General features: G+C 37.5%; 1 protein-coding gene and 1 long non-coding RNA gene across 12 annotated transcripts in view; one reads left to right on the forward strand and one right to left on the reverse strand.

The window, feature by feature from the left end:
* The window catches only part of LOC133254063 (uncharacterized), a 252,562-nt gene extending 242,346 nt beyond the window's left edge, over positions 1-10,216 (forward strand). Inside the window, exon 2 of the long non-coding RNA XR_009738558.1 lies at positions 9,768-10,216. This is a non-coding gene — a long non-coding RNA (uncharacterized LOC133254063). The remainder of the gene's footprint in view (positions 1-9,767) is intronic.
* AHI1 (Abelson helper integration site 1) overlaps positions 1-12,742 on the reverse strand; it is a 219,722-nt gene that overhangs the window by 175,834 nt on the left and 31,146 nt on the right. For all 11 annotated transcript variants that reach the window (XR_009738557.1, XR_009738556.1, XM_061428058.1 and 8 more), the window contains 3 exons: positions 6,243-6,456; positions 4,786-4,978; positions 3,279-3,374 (listed from right to left, as the gene is read on the reverse strand). Coding sequence is in view for 9 of the 11 variants with exons in the window: in XM_061428058.1 (XP_061284042.1) it covers positions 3,279-3,374; positions 4,786-4,978; positions 6,243-6,456 (503 nt within the window). In the remaining 2 variants the exon portion in view is untranslated. The remainder of the gene's footprint in view (positions 1-3,278; positions 3,375-4,785; positions 4,979-6,242; positions 6,457-12,742) is intronic.

Raw genomic sequence — 12,742 nt, forward strand, 5'->3', positions numbered from 1 at the left:
TCGTGCAACTTGGAAAGTAAACGGGGAAGAGCCAAGAAAGATGCTTAACGTAGCGCATCCAACAGAACTTTCTGTGATGACAGACATGCTCTCAACTTGTGCCATGCAAGACAGTATCCACTAGTCACTATGGCTGTCGAGCACTTGAAGTGGGGCTAGGGCAACTGTGGAAATCAAATTTTAATTACATTTAATTTTAGCTCATTAATTTGAATTCAAACAGCCACATATGACTTGTAGCTACCAAAACAGATAAGGCAGCTCTAAGGTGGTAAACCTGGGAGACTGGGCAGATGGCGGTGCTACCAAATGAGGCAGCAGATAGGGAAGATGCAAGAGATTTAGGGAGGATGTTCAGTTTGGGGGAGTCATAGCTATGGGTCACCCAAGCTGAAATGTCTGAATTTTAAAGCATAAGCAGGAAAAGCGGGTCTAAGAAAAGTGGATTACAGATGAAATCATGAGCAGGATTGATATTAAAGAGATAGGTGGAAGACCAGGAAGGAAACCGAAGGAACGTGATAAGGAAATCAGGAAAAAATGGTGTCAAGAAAAACCAAGGTATCAAGAGCTTCAAAACCATGGTATTACACACATAAGCATGACTGGTAAAAGAACTAGAAAATGTTCAATAATTTGGCAAATAGAAGCTTTATTAGCTGAGGCAAAACCCAGATTTGCATTGCGTTCAGGAAGAAGGTATCAATAAAGAAACAAAAGTTAGCAAAAATACAACTCATCTTTTCCCTACCCCTGTAGAAGAGGATGTAAAGTCAACGGAGGTTGTAAGCTGAGGGGTGACATTATGAAATAGAGGGATTAAAAAAATAGTTTCAAACTGAGCAATTGAGATGTTTAGTCATTAAATATTAAGCACTGATGATTCCTTTCATAAACTGTACTATCTGCCTAAAGCTTATCATAAGGCAATAATATCATTTTTAGAAGGTTATTTATTCCCCAGATTCTAAATCATACTTTCCATAAGTTGTTTTAATATTCACTAACCAATTTAGTTTATACAAGTATGCTGCTTAGTATGAGTAAACAACTAAGATTCAGCCAAATCCTGCCATTATGATTACAAACCATAGAATGTGAAGCGTGAATAAATAAGGTTTTATTATTTTGTAGTTTAACAGATTAGTCATATACATGTGCTTAAAGAATCAAGAGCGCCTCTACCTGAGAATCAGGATAAAGTCTCATTTATATCTGGACAAAGTTCTTTGGGGTTCATTTGGATCACTATGATAACTTCACAATTACCTAGGACATTCCTAGAACCAACGGTACAGGTATTAAAACATGTGCATTGTAATCTGATTCATGTTATTTTCTCAAAGATGAGTTTTTTTTAGTCAGTTTCCATATATTTATTAATTCCCTCAGTAGATACTCATGGAGCACTTTCTGTGTGCCATTCATGTGCATGGAATGATATTATAGAGAATTTCAAGAGTAATATATTAAATGCAAAGAGATTTGGTAATGTACAGACTAAAATATGTTCAACAAATTGGCCCAAAAGAATTGCCAGTGACTTGAAAACTTACAGTCTAATGAAAGATATATATGTTTACAACAGAGGACGCACATACAATAATGTACCCTTTACTTCTGATTGCATGAATAAATAAATAAAAATTTGTATAACACTTAAAAGATAAAATGTTGTGAAATACATCGTTTCCCAAGTGCAACTGACAGTAAATAGGGCAGTTCTGCACAGACCGTAGCATAAAAGTAATGAAAGCAGTTTCTTATTACACCACAAGGTGGCAATGTTCATTCACTCTGTGAATGTGACCCTTTTTGGTCTTTTGTTTTTATTTATTTGATTTAGTATGAGATGGGGTCTAGAAAAAGGTATAAGAGGTTACAGAAGGGAGATTTTAGAAGGTACAATGGACAGCGGGATTCTAAAACCACTCTAGAATTAATGACTTCCTCACCACAGTCAATCTGCTGCCATTCAGCAAGCAGACTGCACCTCTTCTAAAGCCTCTAAACTTCAGCATGGACTAGGTGTCTCATCTGGGTTTTCACAGCGTCTGCTCCATAGCACACAATCATATGGGCAATACGTTTACATAGAAACTGAACTGGAGGGCCAGGACAATGTCTAATTTATCTACAAATACCCTATATTTAAAAGAGTGCCTGGCAATTCACAGACACTTAGTAAATATTTGTTGAATGAATGGATGCACAAATGGAAAAATTTTATAAGATAATACACAACAGGTTAATTACTCAAGACTTCTTACAACTCAAATTTATGTTCAAAGTCAGAAATAAAAAAATTATGAAATTAAAATTTACCCTTTTAAAACATCAATCTATCCATATGTTTCATCTCTGTTGAAACATCCTTGTCAAAGATACCATCATTTTATACCTGGACTACAGCAAGAAGTTTCTACTTTGATTTCCAGTATCTACATTTCTGACCTCTCTAATTCATTCTCTACCCAGCAAAGTAAGCTTTATAAAAAATAAATCAGATTATTTCACCCTTTTGTTTAAAATCATTAAATGGCTTCCCATTACTCTTTAAAGTCTATAATGGTGGCTAGTTGCTATAATGGCTTGGGCTCGAAGACCTTGTATAACCAAGGCCCCGTCTACCTCAGCAAGCTCTCCAGGCACCGTTTTCTCCCTCAGTCTCTGTCCTTCATTCTCAGTGGCCTTCTTTCGGTTATCGAGGTATTCCTTGCTCCTTACAACATCAGGGTCTTTGCATACTCTGCACCCAACCGAGAACTCTCTCTTTCTCATTCCTGCCATCCAGCTCATGATCAGGTTCAATGTCCTTTCTGTAGGAGACCTTTACCTGATACCACAGATGCTTTCATCATCTTGATAGTATTCATAAAAATTATAATAAATGCTAAGCTTTATGATCAACTGTTTTATGCCTGTTTTTCTTGCTAGAATATGAAGGCCATGAGGTCAAGGAGTTTATCTTCTTTGTTCACTGAATAGAACAGTGGCTGGCACATAGAAAGGGTTCAATAAATAATTTGTTGAGTTGAATAAATGTGGGCAGGGCTGTGTGTGTCTTTTTCAATGCTGGGTCTCCAGAGCATAAAGTGTATCTGGCACACATCTAAGTACTGAACAAACATCTAAGAATCTGAATGAGCATCATTTGAGTTTGAATTAATACCTCTTCACCACGGCAATCTTACCTCCTTATCCTAACTCCTTATATGACACCAAACTGAGTTGAAAAAAAAAATAACCCATAACACTTGAAGATTTGAAAAACATACCTTGAGAAATGCCCAGGCAATTTTCCGGAAGCCACATTCTTGGTTTTGAATTTCAGAGTTATTCTTAATTTCTTCCATGCTTAAGAAATCAAGAATCTGTAAGTAAGCATAAAAAATTATTTCACAGTATACTAGGTTATTTAAAATTTAATATTTTCTAATATTAATAAAATTTTAAAAACCCTCACTTAGAAGAAAAACATTTTTATCTCATCTCGCTCACTTTTAACTCACCCAGTTAGTAAGGTCTGTTTCTGATCACTTTATCTTTTATCAATAAATCTTTTAAGATTTATTTAAAACTCAAGACAAAGTATTATCTCAAATGTAGTCCTGGCAAAAATATACCAGGCATAGAATTCTTAGGCTTTGCTCATTTTTGAATGTATGAGCACAGACTTCAAAGACTTGTTTGTTTAATAAACTCATGGCCTTATCTGCAGGTTCCTCCTTGGATCAACTTCCTAAGTTGGGTATTTTCTCTTTAGATATATGTTTTTATTAGGCTTCTCAAAAGATTTTCTTTCATATCTCCATCTTGTCTGGATATTAAACTTCACGGATTTCCAACCAACCAGCCACATGTATTCTAGGTACTTGTCAAAGACGACCACTTTGAGCCTACTGGTGCTTATTAAAAGGTCTGCTGAGGTAACAAATCTATAGAAGACTACTTAAAAAATAATACATACTCCAATTTATTCCTATTTCTTATATACTTAAACTTGTCTTCAATGTAATACATTCCCAATGAAAAAAACACTGACAGTGTAAGAAAAATACATAACAAAGTAAAAACAACTTGTAACCTAGACTCATAGCTGATGAACATTAACATCAAGTTTACAGGTATTTAAATCTTGTTCTATGTATTCCAACACTATTTTGCAAACTATTTTCATATAATATGTAGTGGATAGCCCAAGTCAATATATACATATGTATATCATCATGTAAATATCATAAGTTTAATAAAAATCATAATTTATTTAACCAAACCTCTTGCTAACTGAAGAGACCTATTTCCTTAAAATTTCTGCTGTTATAAACAGTGCTGAAATAAACATCCTTACATACACATCTTTGAGTACTTGACACTTATCCTTTAGAAGAAATACCAAAAGTTAGAATAACAGCTTTAAGGACTTCTGATGGATATTATCAAGTTATCCTCAAATTCTCACACCACTTTTTTGAATTACTAATCTACTAAAATAATAGCTTGTGTGCTAAGTTTCTTCACCTGTGTCTGACTCTTTGTGACCCTATGGACTGTAGCCTGCCAGGCTCCTCTGTCCATGGGATTCTCTAGGCAAGAATACTGAAGTGAGTTGCCATGTCCTGCTTCAGGGGATCTTCCTGACCCAGAGATCGAACTCTGATCTCTTAAGTCTCCTGCACTGGCAGGCAGGTTCATTACCACTAGCTCTTGGGAAGCCCCAAAATAAAAACTTATATTTGTGCTATTAAAATATTAATTAAAACTTATGCTCTATTCAATTCATACCTCAAAGAAAAGGATGACTTTAGGGCTCTCCTCAAAATCTCGAAGCAAATAGGGAAAGTTTTCATTAAATATAATTTGTTCTTCCCACTCTGGAAGCCTTGATTTTAACTGTTTAAAATCATACGGCTGGGTCATGATAGGAAGAATATAATCCACATTCTCTTTTTCATAGTAAGACGAAACAGGCCGTTCACTGTTCAAAAAAGATACTGCTATTAACACGATTCTTTGTAATTTTGAGAAGGCAAGAAAAAAATAAAACTAGGGTGTTCAAGGTGAGGTGATCAGAAACAATAAATAGCCATGATACACAAGGAAAAAATATTTTATGTATCTAGAAAGCTACACATTTTATGAGGCTGAAAAGTAGTAGTATCTCAGTTCATTTTGCATTTACATACTCTCAGTTTCAAAGAATTATTTTATTATTTAAATATAAAGTGAGAGGTATGATTTGTCCTTCAGTATATAAAGCTAGAATAAAGTAACATCTTCAGAATATTAAATTGAGTTTGTGGTAAGTTAGTACATTAGATTTAATAAACAAAATTTGAGCACAACAGGATTGTATGTACTTCAAGGTTTGTTATATTTTCTTTCTATGCTCCAAGACAAATGAATAAGTGAATAACCTTTTGATAATTTTCTTGTTTCCAATTTCTGCCATTTTTCCAGGCAAATAATTTTTTTGAATTCTAGTACAGTCATTTATTATACTTTGTATTTGGGCCTTAAGCATGTATTAGCTACAAAATTAATACTAGGAAAAATTAAATTCAAGACATCTGCCTCACCTGAGGGACAGACAATACATTACATTCAAAAGAAAATATATATGAAAATATGAGGTTAGACAACTAAAGGATTTACAGTGTAACATGAGACGACTTACAATGTAACCTAAATATCATAAATTAGTCATTAAGCTTCAGAGAAACTCTCTCAACTCCCCTCTACTGAAAATTAATTACTCAATTAGCACAGTCACTTCATTTCTTCTATAAAACATATTGATCAATATCAATAGTTGAAGAACACCTACAATTAGTATGAAAATTGAAAGCGACAGTCAGTCAGTCAGTCGTATCTGACTCTTTGCAACCCCATGGACTATACATACAGTCCACGGAATTCTCCAGGCCAGAATACCAGAGTGGATAGTCTTTCCCTTCTCCAGGGGAATCTTCCCAACCCAGGGATCGAACCCAGGTCTCCCGACATTGCAGGTAGATTCTTTACCATCTGAGCCACAAGGGAAGTCCAAGAATACTGGTGTGGATAGTCTTTCCCTTCTCCAGTGGATCTTCCCGACCCAGGGATTGAACCCGGGTCTCCTGCACTGTAGGAGGATTCCTTACCAACTGAGCTATCAGGGAATGACCGTCAGTGGTAGAAAAAGGACTTCTACTGTAGACAGTTTCAATTTCAAGGACTGCCTGTACAATTAAAAAAATTACCTATCATCTTTCTTGACATATTGACCAGTATTCTCATCAACCACATGAATTTTGACCATTGGGTGAGAAATCATAAAATCTGACTTAAGACGATCAGTTCGGTGAATGTAAACTCCCAGGACAAGGTCATCATCAAGCAAACATTTGGGATAAACTGGACTATCACGGCTTGTTATTTCATGAACACCATCACCATCAGTATCTTCATTATCATCTGAAACCACATGCATGGAAGAAAATCGATGTTATCAATGTGATAATTAATTGTTCCCATAACAATATACTCAACAATAAACACTGAATTTACAGATAATCTAATGCTTATGATCCATACTTATTTATCTCTGTTCACAAAGACACTTCAAGGAAAAACAAAGAAAAAGCCAAACAATAGCAGACTACGCTCTGACAGTAAATGCTTTATTTACTAAATGCATTAAAATAGGGTGAGGTATCTTTCTTTGTTTTCCCTAACAATGACCAACAACACAGAAAGAAAAAAATGAGAGCCAAAGACAAAAAAGTAATTTTATCTAGGTATTTTCTAAGTGGAACATGTATCACTCAAATTGTTTATAACTACAATTTCTGTTTCTGGGTAGAATGCAGCAGGAATGTTGCAGGTCAATGTTTCTGATAAAAAACAACTTGAAAAAGCCAAATAAATTGCAAAACCTTATTTTTAAAGGCATCAGAAAAGTACAAAAACAATGGACAGTAGATGGACTTAAAGTCCAGAGAGGGAGAATCAATCTAGGGTAAGCTGATAGACTGGCAGCTGTTTCAGTGTCTGGGGACACTTTCTGATCAGGATATGAGAAGAGGACAAAGGCAGAAGTTCACTACTAGGAGAAAGAGTAACCAGAAAAATTTTCAGTCGTTGTGCGGGGTTAAGTGATAAAAGTGGCCTCAAACACATGGCCAGTGGGAGAGGCGAAAGAGGAGTGAAACCTCCCAGTCTTGTTTTAGCAAACAAGGACTCACCAGAGGGAAGGGCCTGAAACAAAGCAGGCAAGGAGGAAGCCCTGGAGGGCATGGTAATTTTATGCCTACAGCCACTTTTCACCTGGGGTCACTTACCAATTCTGGGCATATCTAGAGGTTGAGAATTCAGGCATGGCCCCTGGCAGAAGGCCCCTACGGGGGGACAGAGAAGCCAGCAGAGATTCTGGTGTTCACATGGAGCTGGAGTGACAAAACCAGGAGACTTGAGAGGCCTCAGCCACATGGCCAGGCTCTCCCTCACGACGTTTGCCAAAATTTGAAGTTGTACGGGGCAGAAGGCTAAAGGGCTAAGCTGAAAACCTCTGAAAGGCAAAGCTGACTCTCCCCAAGTTCTCAAGGGCTAACAAGGCAAATATCTGCACGGCTCTCAATTTGAAACACCTGGAAGGCCACATCCTGGGAACTGGGCAAATAGAGACAGGGTCCTACCAACACTATGACACAGATCTGACTTAGCTTAGATTAGTTGCAATTAGTTGTCCGCTCTGTCTGCCTAAGAGTGGAAAGAGAAAACCCTCTCTAGTGGAAGATGCAACTCTGGAATTCTACATACAATGTCCAGCATATAAAAAAAGTTACTAGACATAAAAGACACAAGACTATATGACCAATATCCAAGAGAAAATACAGAAAACAGAAGCAGACCTACAGATGATATGTACTGGAGTTAGCACACAAGAACTTTAAATAATAATGATTAATATTCAAGAAAAAAAGGAAAGAAGGACAAAATAATTTTTAAAAATGGAGACTTTCTACAGAGAATTGAAATTGATTAAAAAAAAAAACAGGCATTATGGAACTGAAAAATATATCACCTGAAATTAGGAATTCAATGGATGTATCTAAAAGCATATTGGATGCAGAAGAAAAATCATTATAAATATCCAAACCAAAGCATAATGAAAAAAAAAAGAACTTCAGGGAAAAATCATAAGAAACATGTGGACAAACTCAAAAGAGTTTGTGAAGTTATAAATATCTAGAAAAACAGGAGAGGATGATAAAGAAGCCATATTCAAAGCAATAATGAGTAAGAATTTTCCACAAGTGATCAGATCAGATCAGATCAGTCGATCAGTCGCATCCAACTCTTTGCGACCCCATGAATCGCAGCACGCCAGGCCTCCCAGTCCAGCACTAACTCCCGGAGTTCACTGAGACTCACGTCCATCGAGTCAGTGATGCCATCCAGCCATCTCATCCTCTGTCGTCCTCTTCTCCTCTTGCCCCCAATCCTTCCAGCATCAGAGTCTTTTCCAATGAGTCAACTCTTCGCATGAGGTGGCCAAAGTACTGGAGTTTCAGCTTTAGCATTATTCCTTCCAAAGAAATCCCAGGGCTGACCTCCTTCAGAATGGACTGGTTGGATCTCCTTGCAGTCCAAGGGACTCTCAAGAGTCTTCTCCAACACCACAGTTCAAAAGTATCAATTCTTCGGCGCTCAGCCTTCTTGACAGTCCAACTCTAACATCCATACATGACCACAGGAAAAACCATAGCCTTGACTAGACAAACCTTTGTTGGCAAAGTAATGTCTCTGCTTTTCAATATGCTATCTAGGTTGGTCATAACTTTCCTTCCAAGGAGTAAGCGTCTTTTAATTTCATGGCTACAGTCACCATCTGCAGTGATTTTGGAGCCCAGAAAAATAAAGTCTGACACTGATTCCACTGTTTCCCCATCTATTTCCCATGAAGTGGTGGGACCGGATGCTATGATCTTCGTTTTCTGAATGTTGAGCTTTAAGCCAACTTTTTCACTCTCCACTTTCACTTTCATCAAGAGGCTTTTGAATTCCTCTTCACTTTCTGCCATAAGGGTGGTGTCATCTGCATATCTGAGGTTATTGATATTCCTCCCGGCAATCTTGATTCCAGCTTGTGTTTCTTCCAGTCCAGCGTTTCTCATGATGTACTCTGCATAGAAGTTAAATAAACAGGGTGACAACATACAGCCTTGACGAACTCCTTTTCCTATTTGGAACCAGTCTGTTGTTCCATGTCCAGTTCTAACTGTTGCTTCCTGACCTGCATACAAATTTCTCCAGAGGCAGATCAGGTGGTCTGGTATTCCCACCTTTCAGAATTTTCCACAGTTTATTGTGATCCACACAGTCAAAGGCTTTGGCACAGTCAATAAAGCAGAAACAGATGCTTTTCTGGAACTCTCTTGCTTTTTCTATGATCCAGGAGATGTTCTCTGGTTCCTTTGCCTTTTCTAAAACCAGCTTGAACATCAGGAAGGTCACGGTTCACATATTGCTGAAGCCTGGCTTGGAGAATTTTGAGCATTACTTTACTAGCGTGTGAGATGAGTGCAATTGTGTGGTAGTATGAGCATTCTTTGGCATTGCCGTTCCTTGGGATTGGAATGAAAACGGACCTTTTCCAGACCTATGGCCACTGCTGAGTTTTCCAAATTTGCTGGCATATTGAGTGCAGCACTTTCACAGCATCTTCTTTCAGGATTTGGAAAGCTCAACTGAAATTCCATCACCTCCACTAGCTTTGTTCGTAGCGATGCTTTCTAAGGCCCACTTGACTTCACATTCCAGGATGTCTGGCTCTAGGTCAGTGATATCCACAAGTGATAAATGACATCAATCAGTAAACTCTAAGCAGGATAGCTTCCAACAAAGCTATACTTAGGCACAGCATGATAAAATACTGAACCAAAGATAAACAGAAAATCTAAAGAGCAGGCAAAGGGGGAAAAAAGACAACAGACCCTTCAAAGGCACAGAAATAAGATTACAGTTGGGATTAAAAAATGATGGAGCCCAGAAGACAACTGTATTAATACAACTTCCTGCAACCTAAAATTATATATTAACAAACATGCTTCAAAAATGAAGGTAAAGGCTCTTTTAACACAACAAAATCTGAGTAAATTAGCTGGCCTGCACTGAAAGAAAGAATAAACTGAATTCTTAGCACAGATAAAAAATGAAAAAAAAAAAAAGGAAATTTGGGAATGAATATAAATTAATATCAAATGTACAAAATGGTAATTGTAAAATCTGTGAAGTTTAAAATACATGCAGCCCTAAGATACATGATGAGAAACTAGAAGGCAGGAGGGAGACAGATGCAGAGAAACTACCTGACAAGATTCAAATGGAGTCAAACTATTCTACTGTTTTAGAATAGTATATTGGAGAAGTATATTTTGTTAGAGAGTTAGTTTGTATTAGACCATAAGTCAAGAATAAACTTACTGCTCTCAGAGCATGAGCAAAAAAAAAAAAAAAAATAGTAGAAGAATGTATAATTAATAAGTTAATAGAAGGAGCAAATCTTTAAAAGTGACCTCAACAACTCAAAAGAAGCCAAGGAGAATAAGGAACATAAAACACTTAGATGGTACAGAAAAACTAACAGTGAGATGATGAACATAAGGACACAGATCATAAACAAGAAGATACCCGGGAGTGGGGCACAAGAACACTTCACATTTTCTGGGGACCTGTCCCTAAGGAGGTCACTGCCTGAGGGCTGAGATCCCACATGTGCCGGAGTAGGGGAAGAAAACCAGTGAAGGCAAAAAAGAAAGGTACATGGACACAAAGTGGCTCAAACAAAGGCTGTGCAAGGCAGCACAGGCAGGGAGCCTCGGGGACGCGGAGGCAGAAGAATAAGAGTACTGTCTGGCCCCACCTAGACCTGGAGACCGTGGACCAAGCAGAGGTTTAAAGGCTGTCCCCTTCAACCAGGTTGGCACCACTTAGGGGCACACTGTGTGTGGAAGACGATGGAGAAATGAAGAAAGGTAACAGTGTTCCATGCAAACTGAAACTGTAATGGAGAATGAACCATTAGAGATTAAAAAGGACACTGTATATTGATTACTATAGACTGAATGCTTATGTCTCCCCCAAATTCACATGCTGAAATCCTAACCTTCAATGTGATAGTATTAAGAGGTTGGGCCTTTGGAAGATGATTAGATTATGAGGGTAGAGCCTTCATGAATGGGACTAGTGCCCTTATAAAACAGAACCCAGAAAAACCTCTTGCCCCTTCCACATTGAATCTGCAAGCACCCTGATCTTGGACTTCCCAGCCTCCAGAAGCATGAGTTATAAGTATTTACAATTTAAGGCATCCAGTCATGGTATTTTGTTGTAGCAGCTTGAATAGACTATGACAATGACAAAAGTGTCAATTGGATAGGAAGATAAAGCAATCCTAAGCATGTATATATTCAACAACAAAGCTCCAAAATATGCAAAGAGAAAAATGACACAAACAAAAACAGAAATGCAAAAGAATACTAGAAACTTTAATACTCATCGAATAGCTGATAGAATAAGCAGACCAAAAAAAAAAAAAATCAGGAAGATGAGAATACAATAAACTTGATCTGACATACATAGGACACCACCATACCCAGTGACATCAGAATTCACATTCTTTTCACGTGCACGTGGCATATTTACCAAACTCATCCTAAGGTGGTCATAAGACAGCCTAAATAAATTCAAGAGACTGAAATAATTCACAATATGTTCTCTGACAACAATGGAAGATAAAACCCAAAACAAAAAGATAACTAGAAACTGCTGCCTGAAACTAAACAAAACACTTCTAAAAAAAACACTTCTAAATAATGAGTGATCAAAGGAGAAATTTAAATGGAAATTAAGAAATTTAAATGGAAATTAAGAAATACTTTTATGGAATGATATAGAACATATCAAAAATTTGTGGGATGCAGATAAAGTAGTGCTTGCTGCTGCTGCTGCTAAGTCACTTCAGTCGTGTCTGACTCTGTGCGACCCCATAGACGGCCTCCCACTGGGCTTCCCCGTCCCTGAGATTCTCTAGGCAAGAATATTGGAGTGGGTTGCCATTTCCTTCTCCAATGCGTGAAACTGAAAATTCAAAGTGAAGTCGCCCAGTCGAGTACAACTCTTAGTGACCCCATGGACTACAGCCTCCCAGGCTTCTCCGCCCATGGGATTTTCCAGGCAAGAGTACTGGAGTGAGGTGCCACTGCCTTCTCTGAAAGTAGTGCTTAGATGGTCATTTAATATTATTAGAAGCAAAGTGAAAGTGAAGTGAAGTCACTCAGTCGTGTCCGAATCTTTGCGACCCCATGGACTGTAGCCTACCAAGCTCTTCTGTCCATGGGATTTTCCAGGCAATAGCACTGGAGTGGATTGCCATTTCCTTCTCCAATTAGAAGCAAAGGATGACTTAAATCTTATAAAATCCTCCTTATAAAGTTAGAAATCAACAGCAAATCAAACCCAAAGAAACTTATAAAAGGAAACAATATAGACAGAAGAAATCACTAAAATTATATACAAATCTATGATAGAATAAAAACAAAAGCTAAAGGTTGGCCCTTTAAAAATATTTATAAATTGAAAATGCTGAGATTGATGAAGAAATCAAGGGAAATCCAATTACCAGTATCAAGGGGTACCCTTTCAGATGCCATAGACATACAAAATTTGAAAATCCATATTAAATGGACAAATTCCTCAA

This window comes from Bos javanicus, chromosome 9 (genome assembly GCF_032452875.1).
Source record: "Bos javanicus breed banteng chromosome 9, ARS-OSU_banteng_1.0, whole genome shotgun sequence".
NCBI classification, from domain to species: Eukaryota; Metazoa; Chordata; class Mammalia; order Artiodactyla; family Bovidae; genus Bos; species Bos javanicus.